The 27612-nt window shown below is 44.8% G+C and overlaps 1 protein-coding gene across 4 annotated transcripts in view; it reads right to left on the bottom strand.

Annotated features, from left to right (window-relative positions):
• ANKS1A (ankyrin repeat and sterile alpha motif domain containing 1A) overlaps positions 1 to 27612 on the bottom strand; it is a 110875-nt gene that overhangs the window by 77282 nt on the left and 5981 nt on the right. For 3 of the 4 annotated variants that reach the window (XM_076357975.1, XM_076357977.1, XM_076357976.1), the window contains exons 2-4: positions 4786 to 4866; positions 3853 to 4009; positions 1853 to 1915 (exon numbers count right to left, since the gene is read on the bottom strand). In XM_076357975.1, the coding sequence (XP_076214090.1) occupies positions 1853 to 1915; positions 3853 to 4009; positions 4786 to 4866 (301 nt within the window). The remainder of the gene's footprint in view (positions 1 to 1852; positions 1916 to 3852; positions 4010 to 4785; positions 4867 to 27612) is intronic. The other variant, XM_076357978.1, reaches the window with a different exon arrangement.

Below are 27612 nucleotides of genomic sequence, written 5' to 3'. Positions count from 1 at the left end.
GAGAGCAAGAAGCTTCTAGCTTTCTTATCTCTTCCTCAACAGGATATTAAATTGTAGCCCAGCCTTACAGAAATGCTTTCCCTCTCTTCTAAAGATCCCAAAATGTTTGGAAAGATGAAACATCTCACTTCAATCATTTCTGTATGACATCCCATCCTGCATGGGAGCTGAGAAGCTGGAAGCACCAACTAAGCAAGGACTCTTACACTTTGCACCTGGACTTTTTGTGGTTCTCCCACCTGCAGCCAGGCTACTGAGAAAACATCAAGGTTTGCATGACAGGTATGATGCCACATGCTCTTCACATCAAACCTGGTCAGAAACTGGTGGAAAGCTGGTCAGAACTTGTGGTGAACCTAACAGATTGTGTCTAAATCGTAACTCTCTCCTTAAAACCAAGGCAAAGATTTCAACAACACTAGCCTTGTTCTCGAGAGCTCTACAGCCATCTTGAAAACTGAACTGAGAGTTTAAAATAATGCACTTGTCAAAAATATAAAATCCAAATTAGAATACTTCGTAAACAAAAATCCACAAGAAAGTGAGCTCGCTGTATATTACATCTTTATATTCCTTCTTCGTTCAACATTTTAATGCTGGAGTGTGTAAGATTTTACTCTGTTATTGTCAACGTTTTAGAAAGCTCCTTTCAGGCAACTGAACTGCTTGACTATGATGTTTCCACAGAAGACATTCGTTGTTGTAAAATTCCCATCTGGATTTTTGTAAAAATCACCGATACGGATGAGCTTCACGTAAATATATTTGTGCTTAAAGAGGTATGCACTAGAGTGTTTCCTGAAACAGAAGTCTGCAAAAACAAACGTAATTCCCAGCAGTTAGCAAGCTCAGGGACTTTGAATGTGTGTTTTTAAGGTACTGCAGATCAAGCAGAGTGAAAGTTTTAACTAAACTTTGAGAGACAGAAATCTGCCATGGATGGCTGGATCCCAAATAATTGGCTGGAAGCAACTGTGGCGTGGTAGCTGAGAGCAGAAGTATCTCATGACAAATCAGCAGGCTATTACGCCATCACTGGCCTGCAGCTTCACTAGAAATAAAAATGAAAAATGGTGTCTGCGAAAACACCACCAGGAACTTTATCTGCTTCCTCAATTGCTCAGCCTCAGTGCATCATAAGTGCTGATGTCATGCCTTTTTGTAGCTCAAGAACAACTAAAAGCAAGAGAGAAGCAAAATAGGCAAGGAAACAGGAACAGAAGACTAGGGCTGAAGGGTCAGACGACACAACAGACTTGACATCAAAAAAAAAGAGAGAGACTGATGCAATAAGCAGGACATGAAGGACTTGGGAAGGGAGGCACGAACATTACTGCCTTCCCTTCTCCCCACCACCACCAAAAGAATTAACTGTCCATTCAAATGACAAATACAGCATTATGCATTTTGTAGGAGAAAAGGCATGAAAATTCACTCCAAACAGCCCACAGAGAAAATGCATCCATGTTTAAGCAGGAAAAAAAATTTCCTTCTCTTTGCGTTTATCAGCAACATTAGCACATGAAACAAAACCTAAAGCATTTTAATTGAAATAACATTACCTTTTGGAAGTCATCCAGCCAAATCAAGCAAACTGACCATCACCGTGAGTCCTACAAGGCTAAGCAAAGAAGGAGCCCCCGGGAAAGTAAGGAAAAGCTTCCCTTAAATTATGTTTCTATAACTGCTTTGAAGAAAGAAACCCACAGTAAATAAACGGTCGCATTTTACTTTTCCCCAAGCAGCTGCAAACTGAACAGGTATTATTGCAACTGGATGACATTGCACCTGGAAGCACGCGAGTGCAGCTTGGAGTAATGATGCAGTGAAATGCTGACAGCAAAGTACACACCTTGGCATTGATATATGGGTCAAAGGGGCCGTACTTTTTGAGTTCTTTGATCTCAAGAGCATTCTACAAAAAGGAAGAGGAAAAAGAAAAAAAATGTGATAATGAAATGGGTGAGATACAGCAACAAAGCAATGGGTGACTCCCAAGGGGTGGAAATGACAGAACACAGCATCTTGTTCCAGTCAAAGCTATTAACAGCAGAAGCCATTCCAGCTGCCGATTCCTGTAACTTGAACCACTGTGCATTTCATTTACAAGACTCCAAACACAAGCAGCGCAGGCTATTCGGCTGACTTTTCTCATTTAAAAAGGCTCCTACTAAACAGACATTAATGAAACATTACCTGGAAGGATTACACTAAGCTTTTAATCTCTTGCAAAGGTTTCCCCTATACCTGTCCTACTCAGAGCAGAACAGTTCACACTCAGGGCCCTCAGTCAATTTTTATCAGATTGATTGTAAACAGCTAACTACACTTCTCAAATCCATTTAAACAGACTGAATGCCTGCAGCTGCGCCTGAAGACACTATTAACCACAACCCCAAACTGGAAAAATTTATCAACAAAGACATTAAAACACACACTCTTAGTTATTTCTGCTCAATTGAGGAGTGGCAGTGAATAGCATTACCACCATATTTTTTATTTCGGGGTGCTTTAGAAGCAACCATTTAGCCTTGGAGCAGCCTGATGCATCAAGTTAGCCATCTTATACTGAGGAACAGAAAACTTAAGCGTGGCACTTTGGTCCCCACAAAGTATGGCTGGAAGCAGGATTAGGACTCCCAAACCGACTCCAAAGGGAGTTTGCTCCTCAGCTTCTGAAAAGTATATACCACAGATCAAAATTAGACAGCAGAAACTCACAGTTCCCAGCTGCTCATCTTGACTTCGACAGATTTTGCTAAACTTGAGCCATGAGGATCTGACCTACTTGTGAATTAACTTCTGATGAATATACATTTTTAGCCTTGTGGTACTAAGGCAGACAAAGCTATTTTGGTTTACTCCTCTCCTCCTGGATGAAAACCTGAATGGTTTAGGAGTTGATTCACAGGGACATTAGATATTCCTGCCTTAGGGACAGGACAACCAAGGGCTACTGTAGCTTTAACCGTCTGATTTGGACCTGTTACTGCATGTCTGCCCAAGCTCACTCAGCCAAAAGTGGTTCAGTAACACTGCTCAGCTGGCCTCGCTCAGTAAACCGGTTCCCTTACTCAAAACTCTTAAACAAAATAAATATTTGGGTCTTCCAGCAGCATCATTTCAGAAGTTCCCTGGAACTGTAAGATACCTGCTGACTTCCACGGGGAAGTTACACAGGAGCCAGCCCTCCAAACTGGACACAGCGGCCGCTGTACAGAATAGCTGCCTCGTACAAATCAATCCCTCTGCATCCTAGACCAAAAACTATCAGCTTGACAAAGGGAAGAAATCCACCCGATTTTTCTTCTTGCCTGATTGAGAAAATTGTTCTTTAAGATTAAGCTAAGGATTTATCTGGGGGCAAGTAGGGTTAAAATTATCTTACAACTTACAAATTAGTTAACTGGAGCAAGTGCTAGAGACAAGCCAGGAGAGTAGCTAAGAGAGCATGGCCAAACAAAGACTAAACAAAGCTGCTTTGATTAGTTCCCAAAGAAGGGAGCCAATGTATCCTCTGACAGAACTAGAAACCTTCTCAGCTATCCAGCAACTGAAAGGAAAAACTATGGGTTAGTTTTAGAAGCTCAGTATGAAAGCAGGAGACCACTTCCTAGGTGTTGAGTGGTTCTCATATTTATATATCTCAGTATAAGCATATATACCTTACTCATTCAACCACTAACTCGGAACTGGAGCTATTTGCTTTAGGCAGTGCCCTTCTTATCCCATTAACAAGTAGGACTTTATAACAATTGCTACTAGTTTGTGAAGGGTCAGGAGTCAGCTGAAGTAGTCTCTCTCCATCCGAGGGAAGCGATTCAACGATATATTAGAGAAAAATACGCAGACCTGCTCATTCACTTTAGTATGCGAAGGTCCCTGGTGGATGAGGAGCTTCACTATGTCTGCATCTCCCTTCCAAGCTGCCAGGTGAAGAGGGTAACAGCCTTTACAGTCTGCTACGTTGGTTAGTGCGTCGTTCCTCAGCAGAACTTCCACCACATCCCTGCAAGAGAAGGAAACTTGAGTCCGTAAGATATTCCGTCCTTGTTTCTCAGCTTACATTCTGCAGTGAGTATTTTACAAAAAAGTTCATCTGAACAGGAGTATTTCAGATATCCTCTTGAAATGTGATTTTAAAGCGTTCCTATTAAATGCTGCCCAAGGGAAAAAAAAAAGACTGCTGAGAGGAGCTCAGGAAAGATCTATGTTACCTTCATACTAATGGAGCTGAATAGGGACTGAAGTCATCCGCAAGCCACTCTGGTGAAAAGTGAATTGCACCAGCACAATGAAGATGAGTAAAGATTTTAACTCTATTCAATTTCTCAGTATCTTAAGTAGCAATGAACAATACAAGATTTAACACGCTGAAGACTGGAGTTACTTAAAAATGTAATACGCACGAAAGCGAATTTTAAGTGGTGCAGGCACAGCAACACATTGGACACCAGACAGACTGCAGAGGACTGTTACTGGAGAAGCCACCTGTAGTATGTTGTTATATCTTATCCAAATTGCTTATAAATAAAAGGGTGGTTGAAAACCTCAGTGTTTCGCCAAATTTTTAGAGATGTACGATCATACTGTGCAGCAGCCAATGCCTCTATAGCCTCACTGCACTGATGTTCTTCACTTCTTGTCCTGAAGATGGTGTAGTGCTGCACCATCGCCACGTTTTCAGTGGAAACGGCATTTGACTGGTGAATGAATTAGACAGAAACCGTAGCTTGTAAAGCACATAGTATCCCCTACGATCAAAGGCATTATAAGATGACTCACTTATGACCATTCAAAGCAGCATGGTGCAGTGGAGTGTATCCAGTACTGTCAACGCAGTTCACATTTGGCCCTCTCCAGATGCTGCAAGACAGAAAACGTACAGGGAACACTTAGGCACACACCAAACAGACGGACAGCTGGCAAGGACAAGTTTCAGCAGAGTTCTCACACCAAGTTGGTTATCTGGAAGCAAACCAGTGGCTGGACAGCTGCGGTTAAGAGCAGTAATACAGAGAACAGACCGCACAGCACTGCGTCGAGCAGAGGGGTTAGTGTCACAAAGCACACAGCCGGTACAGGGATTCACTACTCGATGCTTTATCAGACCATCCTGGTTTTAAGTCAGAGCTCCCACGTTCTGCTACTAGACATCTTCCAGCCATACATGCGCTTGCCAAAAAGCATCTTCAGAAGAACATGTGTCTATTAAAGTTAACCACAAGAGACAGTAAACCATCAACCCACCGCTAATTCACACCCCTCTGAAGAATTTTGATGGGTCTGGGAAACCCTCTTCCCTCCGTGGCAAGAGTCACTAGGGGTGTAAGTCAGAGACTGTGGGATACAGAGCCTGCCCTTGGTCACCAGCGTGATCCACGCTGACTTCTTACTGTCCAAAAATCATTTCCATCTGACAGCTGTTGGCAGTCTATACGAAAGAGTAGGTGGTCTCCGAGCACTTCTGAGAATATTGTTAACTTCCCTCCCTTGTTCAAAAGTTGAACAGCAAGGATTTAAGGATTAACCCTGTAGAGGATTAATCTTCCCTCTAACCCCTGCAGGGTGTCCCATTTAAAACAGCAGAGAAACGCACGTGTAAGAAGCTGGCACTGCTCTTGAGCTTGCTGTTAAAGGAGTTTGGTTTCTACTGCCGCCCCTCACCAGTGCTACCACCCTCTCCCAGAAGGGGCACAGGAACTCACATCAATACGTTCTTAAACGCAAATGGAAGCCGTTCACCTTTCCTGAAGACGGCCCTCTCCGTTACAACCCATCACTCCTTGTATGCTGGCCTGTTTTAAACTTAGTACTTTCAAGAATTATAGAGGATTTATAAGCCTAGACAATCACGCTTTTGCTAATACAGTACGTTTTCCTGCTTTGTTTTCTTTAACTAGGGGTGGAACTTAACAGCACCCTCTCACCCCCAGTTTAATTGGTTTAAAATAAACTGTTGCTTTTTATGAAGTAGGCCTTTCCTGATCATTTCATTTCCTCCCCAGCATGTAATTGCTACGACTCATTGTATGATACAGAGGCAGCCCGAGCAGTAACTAGGTTTTCTAAAATAACAGTCATTACTAGAGGGCTCCTAGCCAGAAAAAACTCCATACCACAGTGTACAAAAGCAGCAGGAGAGGCACCAAACCAACAGGAATCTCGTGCAGACCAAGTGGAAATTCAGAAGTAAACTAAGCAGCATGCTCACTCTCAAGCACGTTTCAGGTGGGATTCAGGAGCACGCTCTGAAATGGAAAGTCTCTCCCCACCAAGCGAGTCCTGATCCAGCAAAGCGTTATAAAAGGCCTCGCAGTCCTGAGACAGACACGAGTTCCGCTAGAGGAGAGGCAGCTAAGGGGAAACTTTATCCAAGAGGACAGGGAAGTAAGCCACAAAATCCAATTTGCAAAGGATCAGAAGGCTTATCCAGAGGCATTCCCGCACACCACACACCATCCTGCGCTTCAGAAGGAAAAGGCAAACCAATACATGCACGCAATGCATTTCAAGCGCTACTCGCATCGTTTGCGGGTGATGGCTTAAACTATGTCCAGAAGATACGTGAGACACCAAAAAACCGATCCGATTGAGTCCAGGAGGTGCCCTACCCCACCCAGCTGCAACAGTCCTGAAGCATGAAGGGGACCTGAGTAATTCTCAGGCTTTGGTTTATTTTTGGCAGTGGGCTCATGCAATGTGGTTGCCCAAATAATTTATTGCTGGATTTAAAGTGCCAATTAATGGTTAAAACCAGAGGCCAGAAAGACTTGCATGTAGTCTGGAGCAGTTATAAATACTGCGCCTGTGCATCCCCTTGCACAGGCTGCTAACCTGACCAAAGCCAGAGAGTCCAGTGGTTTTACACGTTAAACAGAGCTGTGTTTTGATGCTGAGCTCAAGAAGCTTCAGGGTGTACATATGAAAAGCCAGCAGCGTTTAATACAAATATTTCTTTCAGCTGAAGTTATGAAGTAAGGAAAACCGAGGTTAGTGGTGTAATGGGCATAAACCAAGTCACTTGCTCAAAGTGATCCACCCAGTTGGCAGCGAGACCGGGGACTGGAGCCCAGGATATCCGTCTCCACCAGAACGTGGTCTCCCTGTGAGAAAGCACACTTCCATAAACTTCCTTAGAAACTCTCTGGTTAATGCTTTAGAGTAAAATGCAAAGTTCACTCAAGGGATTCAGAGGAGGAAAAAAGTTGGGAGTCCAAGATGGAGCTGGTTCAACAGCGAGCGCTGGGTACTGCAGAAATCAACTGCTAAGATTTTAAGATATTAAAAAAAAAAAAAAAAAAAGAGATCTGCTGTGTCCTTTCCTTCCCCTTGCCCTTTTATTCTTGCAAATAAAGAAAGCTTTTATCAAAGAAAGGTCAAATCACCCAGAAGTTCAGACTGAAAGGATCCAAGAAGAGAACTATTTATATTTAGATGTGAGGACTGCAGTGAAGTATATCACTCTCTCCCCTCCTCTTCCTCTCCAGCTCTGCTAGGAAGGCCATAGAGTTCTCCTGACTTAACAGAAACCAAATCTTTCATCCCATTTTAATTTATGTAATGCATAGCATTAAAGTGACAGACTAAGATAAGATCCCAAGCTTCTCATGTTAGATCTCAACACAGAAAGATAACTCCACTATGGTCCGCAGAAACTAGGAGCTGGAAAAACACTAGCATGGGAACATTACTTCTGAAAGACACTGCAATTCCCCCAGAGCACTATTTGCAGCGCCTGGTGCATCCGATCTGAACGACATCTCCGGCAAAATCTGTAGGAACTGTGGCAGAACTACTGGAAACAAAGCCCAGGCTCTAATTTAAAGTATTAGGAAAAACCCCTCAGACCACTTTGGGGAGGAGGTGGGATTAAAATTACATCTTTTGAAGTGAGGAGGCTGTCAGGTCTTTTCAGGCCAGTCGGGGAAATTTAAAGAGGTTTAAGTTAACAGGAACAACTCAGCAAGTCTTTGAGATTGTCAGGCTCATGGGTACGCGGGGCTCCGTTCAGCCAGCCCCCCCTTTGGGAACTCTTACCGGACAAATAAATACGGAATAGTGTCTAACTCCTCTTGGTTCAGGCCAGTGCGAGCACATTTCACAACACGGAGAACAACAGAAATTATACATGAAGAATCAAGTAAGTGGGGTTTATGGAGACACAAAAATCACTGCAGGGAAATCAGGAGTCCGCGGCAGCTGGGCAGGCTCAATCCCTTTCAGAGGGGTTTCCCCTTCAAGCCACTAACCTCCCGCTGTGCTAAGGCACAGATGCTCACATCAAGGCCCAGGGCCCACATCTCCACCTAGAATATATTACCTCCAATGGCTTGCAGATGAGAAATGAAATGAGAGAGAGAGAGATGAGCACTTATTTAGGCGCTGTGAGATCATGCAGTGCTAATGCCTGAATCATTTCATCTTAACAATACCTACTTACAGACCTGTTGCCCTGATTTTATGAGGCAGAGGGGAAGTAATTCAAAACAGGGCAGTATAAACGTCGCCTTTGGCAAAAACAGACAAGACAGAACAGAATGCAGGAAATCCTAACGCCAGACCACTGCGATACTCTTCCAGCCTTGCAAGCCAGGGCGTAGATGACGACTCTGGAAGCCACAAGGGCTTTACTCCCCGCTGTGCTACGTAGCCTTAGGAAAAGCTCTACTTCCAGACCTCAGTTTTCCCATCTGTAAAATGGAAATACAGCATTGAGAGAAGCAGAGTACAAAACCAAGTACTATCTACGTACAGTGTGATTTTGGGCTGTTTCTGATTAAACAGAAAAACAGATCCCGGCACAGGAAGGAGAATGCTGTAAATACAAGTCTCCAACAAAGCTCAGAAGAAGGTCTGGAGCCAATTCAACTACCACTGCTGTTTGCTTTCTTTTCTCCCCCAATCCCCAAAAACCCTTTTACATCAAAGAGGGGGTCTCCGTTATGAAAGCAAACTTCTCAAATGATTACCTAGATTTCACCTCCCTTTGGCTGCACCAGAGAAGCATTCTAACAAGATTTCTGATGTATCTAAGGCAATTAAGACCAAACATTAAGGACATAAGAAAAGTTCTAAAAATTGCAAAATCTGCTCTGTTTAAACTAGTTCTTGCGCTCAGTTTTCTCTTGCTCCATGATTCAGCAAGTGCTGTATCCTTTTAAATAAAGCTTCCCATTTGTAAAAATTGCTGAATAAAGCACATTGCTTTAGGTCATGATAAAACCCCATAGTTCCTTTAAACAAGACCATATTTGTCCTCTTGCTTTTCCATTTATTTCTTCCTGACTGTAGTAACTTTACTCACAGAACCATCTGGGGCAGTGGGCTAGAGCAAAGGCCAAGCCGCCTAAAGAACAACTCGCTGTTTTCAAGTCAAACGATGAAGTCTTCAGAGCTGATTTATAGTCTCACTTATGTGGATTACAGAAGCACCCGGAGACTTCAGGGACAAGTACTCTTACTTGTGCAAGATCAGGCAGCAGAGGCCATTGCTACCCCGTGTATTCACGTACTCAACACCAAAGACAAAAGGAACAGTATTAGTACTATCACTGCTTTAGATACAAAAAACCAGTGCACGTGAGCGGCTTGGCCCAAGGTCACAAAGGAAGTTTAAAGTAGCTCAGAACTGGTCCCAGATGTTTGGAGACTTAGTTCAATGCCTTAGAGACAAAGTGTCATGAGGGCGGTTAAGGCTGGAGGCAGATTAACTCCTAGTCCGTTGCCCGGAGGACATCACAAGCAAGTCAATACACGCATCTCAGCTATTAATATCCATACAACTGCTAGATTCTTGCAACGCTAACACAACCCTCTTTTGGTATTTCCTGCTTATAGACTGGTAATACAAACAACTCAAATGCTTTGTGCAAGACTTTAGGTTTAGAAAATGCATTTAAATGTTTCTGTAAATGAGAAAGGCAGCGCTACGCCCATCTCGCCGACAGGAAGGGGTACGGCGTGGTGGGGCTCACAACGGAGCTGCAACCCCTTTTCTTGTGTGCCTCAACCACTAGATAATACAATAGCCTTTCCAAAAATAAACTGCTGATGCAAGACTGGAGAAGATTAAAGCAGAGTATTCCTGGGGCAGGGGAGAACGTGGCTAGATCCCAAGTAATACTTTCTCGGCCCCTCTTGGCAGGCTTCAGGAAAGACCGCGGAGAGCAACCCGGTCAGATTCCAGCTATTGGAGAGGCTGCAAAGGAAGCCAAAGCGGTGATGTTTGGCTTCTACACTCCTCAACTTCTTTGTCCAGATTCTTCTTTGCTATAAAGAAAGCAGTCAGTTGGGATGATTGCTCCCACCCAAAACTCCTCGGCTGCCTTCTTCCTATGCTCTTGTCCGCACTACCATCCTCTTACACCTTTCACATCCCCCTTTTGTCTCTGTTCAGCAGATTCCTTCCAAACTCGACTGTCCCCCACCCAACAAACTGAGGAACATACAATCCATGCATCTGCCTGGCCTGTTCTGCTCAGGCCCGAAGAGTTTGTACTGCACCTAGCTCAATGGGACCTTAATTCTGACTGCCGCTTTCAGCTTATCATAGAACACCTGACAAAAAACCCATGCTTTCTGCCTTTGTTAGTATTTTCCACTAACTGCAGCAGAGTTAGCTCTAAAAGCACAATATTTAAGAGCTTGGCATTGTCATTTTACCGCTGCAGCATCTTATGAGTTACAAAAACAAATTCAGACATACTACAGAACATGTGGGTGGCCATTTAATATGGATGATAATTATATAATGCTTTGCAGAGAATCCAGGCATTTTAAACGCATGCAGAAGTCTCACTTCACATTCCAGTCCTAGGCAGGAAGCATTTGCTGTATATAAAATTCTCCAACTAACATTACTGCCTCCATTTCTCTGTTGGAAAAAATAAAATAGAGTAATTCACATTTAGCACTTCAAACATGATGACGTTGCCAAGCATTTTACAACCAAATACAGTAATTACCTTCTACCTGATGTAGAAGAGCTCTGTTAAGGGCCAAGGGGCCGCAAAGGGAGAGGTACAGACTGTTTTTGTTGGATTTATTGTTTGAGTTTGGTTGTTGGGTTTGATTTTTTTTTTTTTTGGCAACAATTCAGAACAAAATTTTCTTCTTGACTGACAAAGCTAAAATGCAACTTCATATGCTTAAATGAAAGGGAAGAAGCTGAATGATCTGAGCTAATACTACACGTGCTTCTCAAGTGCCTCTAGACTTGGGAAAAACACATGCAAGAAGAAGTGTCAGCAAGGATGCCATCCATAGATCATACAGCCTGCAAGGCCTCAGGACAGCTGAAGCTCTCAATCAGCTTTTCACACTGAAAGAAGCAGGGAAGTTGGAGCAGAGTGTATTCCCAAAGCTGTTGGGAGAAGCGTGGAAAAATCCTTCACGCTGCAAGCAGTAAGTTACATTGATAAATCTTGATGGCAAAATGAATCAGAAAAGTATTACAGAGCTCAAATGGTTCAGGGTAAATTAAAGGGCAGATCTGGATTTACAGGACTGTCAGCCCTCTGACCACAGACACTGTGTACAGGCAACTCAAAAGGTGTGATGCTGAGTATGTCATCTTAAACTGGCTATGAGGTATTACTGCCTACGTTTCCTCCTGCTGGAACTCCCTGGGTCCTCATTGTTGTGCTTAAAAATCTAAAATTAGAGGAAATGGGAGACCACTGACCCCACGCCCAAGAATTAACACACCGAAGAGTACAGCACTGCCCAGCTGCTACAGCATCAGCACAGATTTACATGCTGCTTTTAATACCTCTCCCTTCCAGAAAGCACCTACGATATGTGAAAAGTCACCACCGAAATGCTGTTAGTTCTGGGCTGCAAAGCAGAAATGTTCCTGGCAATTAACACACAGGAGCAGGAAAGGAACACCTATAAGGAAAGAACATTGGGATCATAAACATCTGTGCAAAGCATCCAGCTTTCAAACATGAAAAGAACAAGACCGCCAGAGCAGACAAATTGATCCTACTGGGATTTGAACACACCATTCCAGGAAATCTGGATACTTGAGACATGGTGCATAGGTTAAAGTCAAAGTTAAGGGGCACATGCATTAAACGTGCAGCCACTTCGACTGCTGAACCTAGACACAGAAGACTAGTAAGCATCATTCCTAAACCAACAAAGCATGCTAACTCCAGGCTCCTTCCACGACAGAAGTATGCCGACGTCTCTGCAGAGAAGACACTGTTAATGTGGGGATGACTCACTTCTTGCGATCAGCGGAAGTCTCGATCTTGCAGCTATGGGATTAATGTTGTGTCAGCCCATGCAAAGCAGGACTAAACGGTAGAGGTAACAAAGCTATTTTCAGAGATTCACAAGGCAGCAATACGAGATCTTACTGTCTCTATTTTTCCACATTGTCGGAACATACCTTCTTTCCTTACAGAAATGTAGGCAGAGCTGAGTCAGGCAGTCAATCTATCAAGGAACGACAATTGTGTTTCCAATTAGAGCAAACAGGTGAAGTCATGCAGTATATACATTGCAAAGAAGAATTCGGTGCCTGCTGGAGGTGCTTTTCCCCACTCTAATTGCAGGCAGCTCTTTCCAGAAAATTCCTTTCAAGCACACGAAAAAGAATACAGTTTCCCAGTGCATGCATTTCTTTGCACAAATACCTAACCTTGAAAACTAAACTCGGTGGAAGCCTGCTGAAAGCATTACACTGCAGCATAAAAAGATCTCCTTGAACAGGTAGCGTCCTCACCCAAGAGCAACTTCCAGGCTTATGGACACGTTCATAGGGAGAATTTGTTTATTTTGCAGCTGCATTTGTGTATCAAGCAAGTTTTATGGGAGTAATAAGTGTTTTCAACAGCTGTATCCACAAAACTCCCTTTAATTCTCACATATAGGTCTGTTTGCATACAACGAACAGCTCTACATGGCAGAGTAGGCTTTCATCTCATCTAGTAGCTGCAGTATCAACTCGCATTTCCCAGTGGACTTTGTTTCAACAGATTTTAGATCAAGTTCAGATCAGGATCTTAGCGAAGTACTCGACAGCTTCAGCAAATCTTAACTACGCATCTGCAACTTTTCATGGAAACCACCACCTAAACTTTCCTGGCACCCAAGTTTTGAAAAGGGTCAGTTAAGCGAGAGTATGAGACTAAAATGTCATCATCACATCAAACATGAAAATTCATGGATATTTACATAAACCAAAGAGAGCAGGAGAGCAAATCTCCCATCTCAGCTAGTTCTCTGGTAGGAAAGAGCGCGTGGTTGGAAGAAGAAACCACAGCACAGCTCTATAATGTTAAAATAACAAAGAAAAATTGGGGGTGAGTTTTTACTAGAGTGACTTTTTGATCTCCAACATGCATCTGGGTTTCTTTTCTTTCAAAATTTTGGCCAAAAGCAGCAGGTTTGGCACATGAGAAAAACATAACTTCCTCTAGAGCGAAGCTGTCACACCGCCCAGTTTCCAACAGTGGGATGCAGAGCTGAAGTTTCCCAAGAGAGGAGAATCCATGCGTTTGGAAAGGGTGATGGTGGGAATATGTCTTTGACAAACACAGCAGAGGAAACAAACCACCTCCACATGCATGCGCCGAGAATGACAGCATCGGGGGGATCACCGACCCAGTCCTCGAGGAGCCAGCATGGACATTCAACTCCAAACACGGATGGCAGCATCCATCTGCACCGAGGCCGTTACAGGATTCTGGCCCCCGTCCCACTTGGTTCCTTTCCCCTCGCTCTCCAGGGACCGCTTCAGTCATCACACAAGCAAGGCGGCGATTCTGCCGCTTTTTAATTGGTATCTGCACCTCCCCCAAACCACTACACACATCCCACACGTCAACCTGCTAATAACATCCAGCCACTTGGAGGAGAGGCTTAAAAGCATTTTTTCTGACATTCTCCTGGGCTTTTTTTACTCCGAGTCAAACAAGTGACTCCAGCAAACACGTGACTCTTCAGTGCCCACCACCACACTGAAATCCTGCATATTTCCAACCCTAGGACACATCTAACCCACTGCAAAAAAATCCACCCAAAGACACTCTTTTCAATGCACCAGGAGGAGTAAGGCACATGCTTTCACCTGTGGGAATTACAGGACTTCCAATTTACCTTCTATCAGGTTTAACAAGCAGACACGTAGACAACGCACTGAACCACTCAAAAAGGGAAAGAATAGCTTACACTTACAGCTAACATCACATTTAAGGCTCACATTTGTCCCCACCCTTCCCTGTAGCAGCGTACTTTGCATATTACTAAGAGTGCTAAACGGAGACCAAATATACAGCACAGACAGATTAAAAGACTTAAAATCCTATTGCACTGATATACGCATGGAAGGGATGCGTTAATACCTGCAAGCAAGACAGAGCTGACTGTAAGCACAACTGAAAAAGCAGCTACTGGGGGACACCGATGCCACGTAAAGTCTGAGCAGCAAGACAAACCTTTGGCCATTTCAAGTCCCAGTACACCTTCCCTTTCCTCTACAGCACCAGGACCGCAACAAGCAGCTTCAAGCCAACCCGTCTTGAAAGCCTCAGGGCTTATTCTTTAGCGCTTGCCAATTATTTGGCAATGCCAACTTTGCATGTGTGTGGCACAAAAGTTAGAGCTAAACATTAAAAGGACGAAGCGCAATCCCTTCCCTATATCCCACCAGATAAATTAGAGCCAAAGACAGTTTAACAAGGTAAATTTTCCTCAAAGTCATAGGATCATGAGCTCATGACGCCAGAATGGATGGGGAAAAGTGGGGACCTTAATAATGGCAGGACATGTGAAAATGACCCAGCTGACATCGCACAACACCACAACCCAGCCCGAGAGCTGCCGGAGCTCCAGGCTCCGTAATCAGACGCTTGCTCTCAAAGTACCCAGCAGTGAAGGCAGAGCTACTGACAAGGGATTCAGGTGAAAACGCTCAGATTCAGTCCGACTTTCTGGCTGACACACAGTGGCAGTCAGAGACCATGCCTGGCCTCTGCACAGGCACAGTACGAGACCCCAAGCTCCCACGCCTCGAGCTCTTCCACTTTGCCAGCTCATTTTCAGTGTGAAGCAATAGCTACGAACAAAGACTGCTAACAGCTCCAGCCTCATTGCCCAACACCGGCAGACAGTTCAGCCAGCGTAAGGTTAACAGCATGCTCTGAAAAAGCCAGCATTTTCAACCAGTAGAGCAATACCACACAGCAACTGATCCTCTAATGGCCAAATTGTTCCTTCTCTTCATGAATAGAGCAGAACCGCTCGCTACCGAGATGCAATGACTAGCTAAGGAGGCAGCAGAAAAGCTGCACGAGTTTTCAAAGTGACAGCAACCCTGTGAAGGATCAGTTCAGGAACTGTAAGAGGCAAAAGGTAAGCTCATCTATTTCTCTCAAAACCAACCTACCAACTCCCACTCCTCATTTCCAGGAAGGGGCTGTTTTGGGTTGGTGCAAGAACTACGACAACCACACGTTTAACCTCTGGGCTTGCAGGCTCGTGCCATAAAGGAACAAGATAGGGTTGGCATCGCTAATAGAAAAGCATCCATCCAAGCTAAAATTCCCGACGAGGAAGAGGGCAGCCCTAGCCTTACAGATGGCTCCTGGCAGTGCAAATGCATTTCTTTAAACTTAATGTATGGTGGGGGGTGACAGTGGGCTCTGTCACCTGCATTATGCAACGGGAGACAGAAAGGACGGGTCACGCGTGCATGTTACGCTACATCAAAGAATCCCTCCGAGCAGGAGGCAAAATAAATAGCTGCAGGAGAGGAAAAAAACAGGTCTGGTTTGAGTGCATATGCTGCCCTTTATTCTTAAAAGCATTACAGACACTCGCTCTGCAATCTGCTTCCATTACGGGAGCATTTCCAGCTGATTACATGCAATGGAGCAGAGTTCACATACAACATGGGCTCTACATGCTGGCACTGACTACAGGGGCCAGATCTAAACAAAGCTTTTCTGAAAGAAATGCAAAAAATTTCAACCATCACGACAGGGAAAGCCAAGCAGTGTCTCCAGGGAAGAGTGGTCAGGAGCTTCGGTTTCTGATGTGTACAGTGTCGGGAGCATCCCCCTCTCCACGCATGGTCCGAGGGCAGCGTGTCGGTGGGGGAAGAGAAGGGAAAACGGGAAGGTAACGTCAAAGCGGCATCAGCTATAGGTCCTTCATATTTTCAGCTCACGAACACCACCACGCCTGAGGACTGGGCCACTTAGCTCAACTGAAGACAAAACTCCAAAGAGATGAGGAGATTTCAGAAGGAAAGAGAAGGGAAAATGCTCACTGGAGTCATTTTAAAAAGACGGTTTGCATTCAGCTTCTAACGCACATAACTGAACGAGAGATGCAGTCTCCACTAGTACCTTAGTAACAGTGTTCGCAAAAGGGAGTGCCTACATCTGTCAGGGAGCAAACCCTGACCGCCCAACACGCAGACGTAGGATTTTACATGAAGCACGGAAGTTGGAAAGGCTACCTTGCTTTTTCTAGGTGGGAAAACTGACCTCTAAGTGAGGACAAAAATTGGACAACATTTGCGAAATGCTTACAATCCTCTTAATGAGATTTACTAAATACCAATTTTGCAGTGAATTCTCCTCTTTTGCATCTGACTAGAGGAGGTTTTGAGGAATATGGGCAAAAGGAAGCAAAACATTCCTGCAGAAATTCAATAAACTGAGCAGCATTATGAAAGTCATATAAAACAGCCTGGAGCTGACAATATCACAGAATTGTGAACTGGAACTAGCAGCATTGCTAAGGTAAGCATTCCTCACTCTTCATTTGAAGCTAAGCTCTACTGTTTCCACAGTGCTGGAGAAGATGCAACTAAGTGGAAGAAAATGCAGTATTTAAAAAAAAAAAAAAAAGAATTAGATGCAGAGAAAATGAGCAGGACACATCTAGGTGGTGCAGGCTCCCAGGTTCTGCTGAAGCACAATTCCTTAGAAAGGTGCAAGACTTTCCCTTCGCCTTCCCTCCATGCAGCACTTCCAGAGAAATGGAAGGAAGCTGCCTGGGCAACCACAAATTTCTAATCAAAAAATACCAAGCATCCCATGCCGCAGCGCTGAGCTGGCTACAGCTGGCAACCTCGCACCGTATTTTCCCTCCCCCTTTTCTTTTGTGAGATGATTTAACAAGCTACAGAATCCCAAGAGACATGACCATCAAACAACAGAAATAGAGCATCGTGTCTTGAACTGTACGTGTCCATCTGCCCTGTTCCCTTTTGACAGACACACAAAAGGTCCGAGTTTGGAGTAAAAATGTTGCCAAAAGGAACCTGCGCAAAAACAATTCTGGCAGAGCGCATTTCATTCCCACCGCCTGTCATTCCCCCTGTATGGGGGGAATTGATGCACCAATTAAGTGTTTCGGGATGGCAGAAAATGTGTCACCCTCTGCTAGCTGTCTACTCTGCAAAACAGCTACAGGTTCATCGTCAGATGAAATCAACAGGATTAGAACAAGTCAAAGTTACTATTTTTTTCCAACACCCACAGTGATCTGATCCAACAGGCATCTCAGTGGGAATTTGGGATTTCTAGCAGGGAACCTTGCACCTAGAAGCGTATAGGAAAGGTGATACTTTATTTAAACATGGACACCCTCCTCCTGGTTAAGTCTTAGATACACTCGATACAGAGAAAATAAATACGCCTCCATGTTTTCCCCCACCTCTCAGCACCAAACAGACTGCTCAAAAGACCTGCCCTCTCCCCGCTCCGACCCACGACAGCCAAGCTCAGATGCTCCATTTGGCCACCGTGCCCTCCAGCCTAGGCAAAGCCATCTCCACTTCATGCCTTATCATCGCGAAACCATGCCAGCCCGCTCACTTCCACAGCAAAGCGGGCTCTTCCTTTTCAGACTGGTTGCTGCCTAGAACTGATGCCCGAAACGCTGAACAGCGGCACTCGTGTCTGACCTGGAGTGGATGAGAAACAGGTAAATAGGCCAAGTAAAGCAGAGCCAGAGAAACAAAGATTCAGGGACTGAATTACTCCTTCCCTTCATCAATTAAAAAAGCAAATGCAATTATTTTGTACCAATAACTGCACCTGGAGTGCACTTTTGCCTTAGGGAGACTGGAAAAAAAAAAAAGAGACAGGGGCTCACATAACATCCCATTTCCCTTGTGACATTGCCAAGATCAGTGACATGAGGGCTTTGAATTTATGCTGGCATTGAAGTGCTTAATCGTTCAGACAGATGGGGAGAGGGCACTGCACAGGCAGGGAGAGACCCCGCATGCCTTCGGGAGAGACTTGCCAGGCACCGCTCCCAGTACATCAAGACAAGCAGGGAGAAACGTTAAGCTTAAGTAAAAAGGAAATTAGTCGCTCTGATATTGAAGGCTGAATGCAATGGGATGGGAGAAGGGGCCCTCCAGGAAGGGAACACGGGACTGGAGAATTAAGAGCCACAACAAAGCTTCCACTTAAGCGTTTGGAGCAGACTTTGCCCTTCAACACAACCCACATCAGCAGTCAAGCCGTTTCACCCACAAAGCTCAATTTAAGCATGTATCAAATCCCAGCGCTCCAGCTTAATCAGAAGTCCCTGAAGGCTAAAGACAGACACGGCCAAGCAAGAAATTAACTGGCAACAATGTGGGACACAAACAAGGCAACTACATACCACTGCACTGACTCCAGATGAAATTCTTTCTTGATGAGCTTTTTAATGGATGCCCAAAGAGCAAGTAACAGGGAAACGAGAGAGCAAAGACAGTAAGGGTGAGAAGGCAAACAGAAAAGTGACCCCACAGTGGCTTGGATGGGAACCTTAAGGACACACCTGAGCGGTCACGTTCAAAGAGCACTGTGGTAAGGTCCCCCTCATTCTTGGCATGCGTCAAGCAAACAGGGAAAGCATCAACTTAGGACAACGGTTCTTAAGAAAGCTTAAGAAAAGTAGGATGGAAATTAAAAAGGACATCCTTTTACTCTAGAAGCATCTGTGAAATCCGTCCTGTTAAAAAGCAGGCACGAGAGTGAACGGCCAAGGCAGTAAGTTATTTCTGGATCTTGAGATAGCTCCTATAAAGTTGTCATTACTTGTCTACGCTATCTGTAGAACGGAGATAAGGTTAGAGCTGAAAAATATGAGTGTGTAAGTCAGCCAGCCAAATGGTATGTATTAAACGCTAAGGTACTTTCCCTGCTAAGTGCTTGTGAAGAGCTGTGGGGAAGGCCAGAAGGGCAGGTACCGCTCCTCGGAGAGCTGGCAGAGACATCTGTAAACATCCCTAACACCGGTAAACTGAATAAATAATGGAGCAGGCAGCAAAGAGAGCTCCTTCCCACACATTTCACTGTACACCTTAAGCTTCCAGTTCTGTTTTTATCCACCTGCCAGATTTGATTTTGCCCAAGATGACAAGCCAGCCTCAAACAGCTTTTTTCCCCCACCAGGAAAAAACACGTTTTCTTTGGGGAACATACACAACATGAGATAGTATGTTTCAAACCCCTTAAAATATTTCTGCCCACTTATTTGAAAACATACAAAAACAGTTCTGGGCTTTTTCCTCTGTTAAATGCAGTTCTCCCAGCCAGGAGCTGCTTTTAGTGGCAGAGCCTTTCCCAGCCTAACATTTTTAATGCACAGGAGGAATGTATATATGCAAGGCAGACTACTAAATTACAAACTTATGCAGGGACAAAACTCTCCATTACCTCAAACAATTTCAGGGTCATTGCAACTCTGTCCCAGCAAATAATTATATCTCAGCTGTAACAGCTTATAGCCATATAACTACCAGGATCCTAAGGCATTTCAGATGGCTTCAAAAGCCTACCCACCACTGACAGTGACAGCTTTTGAGATGGAAAGCACAAACTCCTTTCCTCAGACAGTAGCTCTGCATAGCTGTCTTGGAGCAGCACTGAAGACCATTAAATTGTACCCAACTTTCCTGAGGAATTTAGAATAAAAAGCATAAGCCAAACATGAGTGAGTTGTGGAGAAAACCAGAATCTTTAATTACCTCAAACTGAGATAGTGTCAGAGACCGAAAACACAAGTCTTGTGAGGCAGTTAAGGTCAATGCACAAGAAAATAAACCAGCTTACGATATATTTATGCACACACAATTTAAATGCAACATTTAACATTCAAAAGTTTACTTCAAGATTCAAATTTCTTATATTTGTTAGCCGCACCTCAAGAGCCGACATTCACCCCATTTATCTTTGCGACTGAAAAACTGGTTCCAGACGATGCCAACAAACAAGGCCACAGCAGAGCCCGCGCCGCACCGCCCGGCGCTTCTGGACACGGGAGATCGTTAAAGCCTAACGAGAGTAGCTCGGGCTAGAAACGCCGCATTCACAAGGATGAAACACTGGGCACTCTAACGGTGGCAAGAGTAAGAGGAAGACCAAGGCAAACAGCGACTCGCCTCTCTTCGGAGCCATTTTGAAGTTGTACTTACAATCTACAGCATCTCTGGGCTCTTGTTTCTAGGCTTGACAGGAAAGCGGGGCTGGCCTCCTTACAGCAGCTCCCCCGCAGCCCAGCGGTTTCCAGCACTAACCTCAGCACAGACACCAAACGCTGTATTCGAGTGACGTCCTCCAAGCTGGACGATCAGAAAGACAGCAGTTTGGTTTTTCTAACCAATTCTCTTCTTTTTAGGTCTTTATTTTCAGTGAAAAGGAATGTCAAGGACACATCCTGTTTCACTCTTTCTGTGAAATAATTCCTGTTGAGGTTAAAGGAAATATTTCCAAAATGCCAAATCCAGTGCTAATTACGCATGTCCTCCAAGTTCTCTGTGTTTTCAGCTGTTTCTAACTCAATGGAGATGAGCCATAGGAGTTCAGACATATGGCTTCAGACTCCAGCAGGCTGAAACGAGGCTGTAAAGAGAGCCCAGTGTCACAAGGGGAACGCAAGTAATTTTAAATCACACAAAGGTAGTTACTAACCACACTCCAAGACAACCAGAAGTCATCCATGGGGGAATCACAGGATGAATCGAGGTCATTTAAGTGTCTCTGACGTGACAGCCAACACTTTATCAGACTTAACACCGTGCAGCAAGAAACCGTGGCTTGAGAAAACACTGGAAAGAAGTACTAGCAAAAAACCTGAAGTCCACGGGACATAGTCCCTTATTTAAGTCATCTGATGGACTTCACAATCCTTGCAACAGAACCAAGACCAGAATGCAAAGCTTTGAAGTCTCCAGAGTTCAAGGCTTTATCATAATCCTGTTCCGGCTTCCTAAAAAAATTGTGCTGATCTCTGAAATTAAGAGCCATAAGGAAGGGTCTGGGGAGCCCATCTGTATCATTGCACGGGGAGGCTTCAAACCTTACCAGGCACTAGGCTTCTTTAATCGGATTACGTTTTATAACCAGGCAATTTACTTTGCGATGCCAAACTTGAAAGGATTTCTCATAGTGTCTTAATTAGGATGAGGCAAAAAGTAATTTCACCTAATTTCCAACCCACTTCAATATTAGATTTGAAAGACCACCTATGACATCTTCAGCCTTGTTTGCCCTAAGAGTCTGAAAAACAGCAGGCAATAGGATTAGATATAAATCTAATGAGATAACGTATTTACACAGTATTTATGGCACTCACTTTTAGACAAGGTTGTGTTCTTGCATCCTTAGTATGCAGCACTACAGACACTTCCTTTTAGCTGGAAAAAGCCTGAGGTTTATTTTTAAATTTAATTTCCCTTTAAAAGAAACCATGTGTTTAAATAACAAGGGAAGAGTGCTAATGTAATCTGGGTTTACCAAACATAAACAACATGAAGTCAAGCTCTGACTTTCCTTAAGCTAAATAACACAGACTCCCTCAGAGAGCCCAGTAAAAGCCTTGCACACGCGCTCCTGTTTTAAAAGCAACTTCTTCTGTAATTTCATTAGCAACCTGCTAGTTTCAGATGTACACACTGATTTTAATCTGAAACACTTAATAGCCATGCAAGGTAGGATACGTCATCAAGAACGTACATATATACATGTGGTCTCAGCACTTGGCATCTTAGGGTCTCCTAAACATTTAAGCAGTTCACCTTTTCTAACCACGGGGGAAAACAGCCACCTCAACGCCACTGTAGGTACTAGTCTGCCACAGCTCTCGGTTTAGGCAAAAGTAAGGTCAAAACCTACACAGATCTACACGCTGTATAGATAAAGATCGTTTTAAACTCAAGCACCTTATCCAGCAGTATGGGTGCTTTACAGGATTTTCTTCCAGGATACAAACATTTACAGAAAACTCTGCCCTGGCACACGTTGTTACGGAGCATCCAGCTCCATATTCAGATCGAGTTAAAGGATAATCAAGAAAATTTACCTCAGATATTCATCCAAACTTCTCAAAGGTCGTCTCCCAGTTCATGCAACAAAGAGATTCCCTGATAAACCTTGCACATTTCTCAGGCAAGACATGGTGATTCACTGCAGGACAGAAAGTCATCTTAAATTCAGGTTTAAAAAACATGCACTTGACATGATGAACACCCAGGTACTGAATGGCATTAAAGCACTGCCTTACTTTAAGCAGGGCATTTCCACACCCATGAGAGGGTGGCAGGCAAGTTCAGAAAGCAGTCCTCTGGGAAATAGGATATAAATAGCTCTCAGGACATAATACAGGCTCTCCAGGCTTTGCACGGAAACGAGGGCACGTCCACACGCTCTAGCACCAATTTCCTTCCAAACGCAGCTCACGTCTTCCTGCCCTCTGTCTTTAATTAAGTATTTTACCCCTTCATCAGTCTATCGAAGATCTTTCTTTTGCTGACAGCTACAGTCCCAGGTGGACTAACATTTCAATTTCTGTTTTTCGCCCTTCTGCAGAGAGCAGCTGTATTAGCTTCTCCAGTCTGTTGCTATAGAAACAAATCAATCCTCAACAGTTTTATTTTTACCAGTTTCTGTGAAATAGGATTTATCTCATTTCCATGACTAAGCTGTATTCCAGAGCGAGCTCTCTGGGACAGGGACAGTGCCATCTCAGCATTGGACAGGACCTCGTCCCTGGTGTCAATGATAAGAGGAAATGGCCATCATCCTTATTTAAATGCACCTTCTTCGTTTCAAGAGGACACTTCACCTTGAAACGATTCCCGTAGCCAGAGCATTACCGCGATGCAGCCGTATCCGCGGAGCGGAAAGGAGCAGAGGAGTGGATGGCACAGCCTGGAAGGCTACGGACGTGCTGGGAAAGCTCAGCAGAGCACCCACCAGAAAGCTCACCCACCAGATGTCGAGCACTCTCTATAAAGGCAGAAGGATCGTCTCCATCGAGTCCCCACAAAGAGCTGCACACACAGGCTGAATTCAGCTCAGTGTAAGCTCCTCATGAAAGGCGAAAGGCTCACATGGGAGTCGAGGCATTAACACATGTTATCTGCTGCTAGCCAGCGAAGCAGCCCCTCCAGGCGCTACGATGGAAGGAGCTCAGCCTCCAGGAACTTGTCTTATCCTTGTCCAAGGGCAGCTGGGAGGGGGCTTTCTCTTTTGGTCTGGGATGAACGCAGGTGTAATCTGTATGTATTACCTCTATTCTGTATCACACCTTTCACTTATTCTTTTATATCCTGCTTGCTTTCCTTCAATCTCAGTAAAACAATGCATTACATTAAAAAAACCCACTGGATGAACACTGTTTCTTGGCTCAGCTCCTCCTAATGTATCAAACACTGTTTCATACATTCATCTTCAGTTCTCTGCCAAACAGCCTTAATCAGCCAGAGCAGCGCAGGACCCGTGTCACCAAGCTGAACGGCTCCACTTCCATAAACGCATACTATTTAGGCAGTCCATACGCAGATACGAATTACTGCACGCAGAGAGCAGCAGCAGGACAACTGCTCTCCAAGCAAAAGAGAAGGGAAGGGGAGATCCTGCTCCTCCGAACTGTCACCTGCAGGGTTCTGCCGCTTCCCTCCTGCTGGATCTAGGAACTGTGCAGCCTCACGAAACAAAAGTTTTCTGTTAGATCAGCCAACTGGAGTGATTCACTCTGGCACAGCCACACAACAACTCGAATATCAGGGAAAGAAAATGGGGGAGGACAAGACCACTGCTCTCAGCAACTAACTGCTGGACAAGCTTAGTTGTAACCTTCAAATTTCATTACTAAGTGCCAAAACCCGTTTGTTAAACATTCAGTGTCCAGCTGAACTCTGCGTAGCTCCTGTCTTCGAAACGCAGAGCATGCTGGATGTACTCAAATCTACAGTGACATTTCTTCACTTTCGGGACCGCAGACAAAAGTAGAGGGGAATAAGGCTATGGAAATGTCAGTATCTCATTGCTCAAATATCCCCTATTTGTTTACATGCATAGCTGTGGGTTTGGTCCTGAAATTCCTACACACAGCTCGATGGTAGGATAATAAGTTGAGGTACACAGATCAAAAAAGCCATCACGGAATCTCACAAACATCCACTCAGTCCACTCAAGCCTCACAAGCATCCACTCTGCCATCAAGGTGAACACAGAGAAACCCCCCTGCATGAACACGCTGAATGCGGCTGCTGATTCCAGCATCAATAAAGTGAGCCCTAAAGACCTCAAGATGCAAAATTCAAGACTGCACCTGGCATTTTAACCAAACCATCAGTGCCCAGCTCAAACCGCTCCTGCGAGAGCCCTGAACACAAACCACCTTCTCAGTCCTTGGGCTTCTTACAGCTGTTTAGGATACTCCAGCCAGCTCTTGAACCAGCCTAGTTCAGGGCACAGAAAATAAGTAAACTGCATGTCATGGATGCATTTCACTGTTCCTCCCATGATGGGGCAGAGCACAAATCTTATGTGAGCCCTGCGAAAGCGAAGAGCCGTAAAATGATGCTCCTGGGAAGGAGTGTAACCTAGCAATTGGAAAAACACCCTGGGAGCCCTGCCTCCTCGGCTCTGCTCCTGCCCCCAGCCCCTGCGACGCGTGGGGATACTGCAACTATTTAAATCCTGGCATCTGCCAGCGGGCGATAACTGGCTTGGTTCTGACATCCTCAGCATCCTCAACACAATCTGACCCATCTAACACTCCTCACCCACCTAACGCTCCTCACACCACGTCTTCGCCCACAGTAACTCCCTCATGGAGTATTTGAGGTAACCTGTACGAGCACATGGATATTTCCAAAACCTATTTGGCACTTCAAGACACTCTGCTGAGAAACTCTCAAAGCAAAGTGAAAATTAAGCTAATGTGTTCTCACCCTCCGTCTGCCATAAACACGTTGGCGCTCCCAAGGGAGCGAGTCCCAGGACACTGGAGGACTCAGCACCCGGGTAGAGACTGATGGGAAGTCAATAGCCAGAAGAATTCGCCCCAGCCCGGACACCCACCTATGTTATAGAGCCAACGTTAGATTAATCAGTCACAGAGGTTTTGAGTCACTGCCTACACAGTTAAGACACTTTTACTCAGAGTTAACAGAGATTCCAATCCGACGCGCTGCACTCGGAGCACTTTGCTCGAAGGCTGTGCCACTTCAATCAATCCACATCTGCTCCCAACTCCTTACCCATTTAATCCAGCTCTCACACACCCTCCACAGCACCGCTGCACCTCCCTTCAACTTCTAACCATCTCTTCTGCCAACCAAACCAGGCAGCACCAGGTCACTGCCCTCTGCGTGCACGGCATGGAAACCTCAGCCTGCACGCAGCGTGTCTGGAAGGAAGCAGGACAAAACTCTCCCAACGGAGTTTCAAAGAAGGGGAAGCCTCCTACACAACATGGTTTTCATACGCACGCCAAGCAAGCCCTGGGTGCTACATAAAAAAACCAAGTCCTCCTCTACAGAGGAAAATAGGTAGCATCCGTGGCTTAGGTGAGCAAAGCAGGGCACGGCTAACGTGACTTATGCAAGGTCCCACAGCAAGTTTATGGCACGAAAAACCCAGTCCTCCCTGGACACAACCCTAACCACAGAATCGTGCTGACCAAAGCAAGCAAACAAAATGTTCCAAAGCTGAATTAGAAGATCACAGATCCAAAACGCTTGAGAGTCACTGCCAATAATTGCAGCCTTCCTGAATTATTTAAAAAGTGCTTAGAAAACAATTCACAGAAAAAGAGCCGGTGCACACCTAATGCCTGTGGCACTAATACTCTTAGCAATACCAACGTTCAGGTATCTAATTAAAGAGAGATCTGTCCTGCTTAGCTGTTTGCACGGTAGGGTGTGGAATAGAAAACAATTTAAAAGCGGGTTGGATTATTAATCACAGCGCCAAGAAGAACGAAAGACCCAGTCGTGATTTCTAACACAGCCCTGTTTTCTGCGAACGCACCGGGAGCAACTTCCTTTTTATGGGGGAAGGGGAAGATCGGGAAGTATTTTGTTTGCACCTTTACACACTCCTGGAAGCTTGGACCTTGGAGCAGAGCTGCTGTTCCCTGCCGCCATTCTCAGCCAAACACTGCAGGACTTGCCACTTCATCACAAGACCTGGCCACACATAACGCGGTAACAAGACACCTGTGAACGGACAGACACGCTAACAGCCTTTTCTCTGCGACGTATGGGGCGATTCCTCTTTTCCCCCAGTCAGCCCCACCGTCCGCGCGGGACCTCCCTTCCCGATGGAAACGCAGCGGGCAGAAAGGTTGCAGCCGGACTCGCAGACCACCGGGGGAACGTCTAGCACTAACAAATCACTTCTTTAAATCATCCAGCTGCACAAGAACAAATATGAAACCCCACTTTTTTTAAATAGAAGTAATTTTTCTGACTCTAACCACATTTGGACTATCTGAAGCTACTTTAAGTGTTCAGCTATTACACCATGTCATTTCCTAAACCAAACAAGATACTCACCAGCAATAACTGCTGCAAATTGACTAGAACACTTGCTGTGGCTTCTGCGAAGCAACAACCGAATCCTTTCCCACAACAGATGTATACAAAAAAGTCCTAATTCACAGCAGAAGTTTCTCCTTGATACACTTACAGAAGATTACATACACAATCTGGGGCTCAACAGCAGCCTCAGTTTCCCCTCTCGTCAACAAAGATCCAGTCTTTTCACATCAATAGATGAAAATAAAAAGCTTTTTCTGCAGATTTGGCTTTAACACAATTCATCCCTTACTGCTACTGGCAAAACCTACTGAATGCAGCTCGATATTTCAGGCCACAGATTGGTTTTGCTGCTTCCTGCCCTTAACCTCACAGTAAAGCAGTAAAAAAAAAAAATTTAAAAATTCCAAATTCTGCAGCCTCTATGCAGATGTGCCCCCGAAAACCCAAGAAACCTCATGGATTCACAAAGCATTTCTAATTTCTGGACTTGCTTTTCCTTATAAGCATTAAGCTGTGTTTACATCAAGTTGATTTTATCTCTAGATGCTCACTGATCTACAAGAAATGATTTTGCCCGTGCTATGAGATGTGTTCTGAAAACGGAGCTGCCAGGGTACGATCAAGGAGCGGAGATCTGCATCAGACTCCTGGACCTGAAAGGTTCTCAGCAGATTTCCAGGCCCTGAACGGATCCCAAAGATCACGTTACATGGGCAGATCCCGGAGGCTGCGTGGACGGCAGCAGGAAGCCAAGCCTCCCCCCAAACCCTGGCAAGCCACCACCTCTTTGTAAGCGCCACCATCTGCTTCGG

The sequence above is a fragment of the Aptenodytes patagonicus genome, chromosome 22 (assembly GCF_965638725.1).
Source record: "Aptenodytes patagonicus chromosome 22, bAptPat1.pri.cur, whole genome shotgun sequence".
Classification (NCBI taxonomy): domain Eukaryota; kingdom Metazoa; phylum Chordata; class Aves; order Sphenisciformes; family Spheniscidae; genus Aptenodytes; species Aptenodytes patagonicus.
Note: the sequence above shows the minus strand (reverse complement) of the source record. Positions and strands in the feature narration are given on the sequence as shown.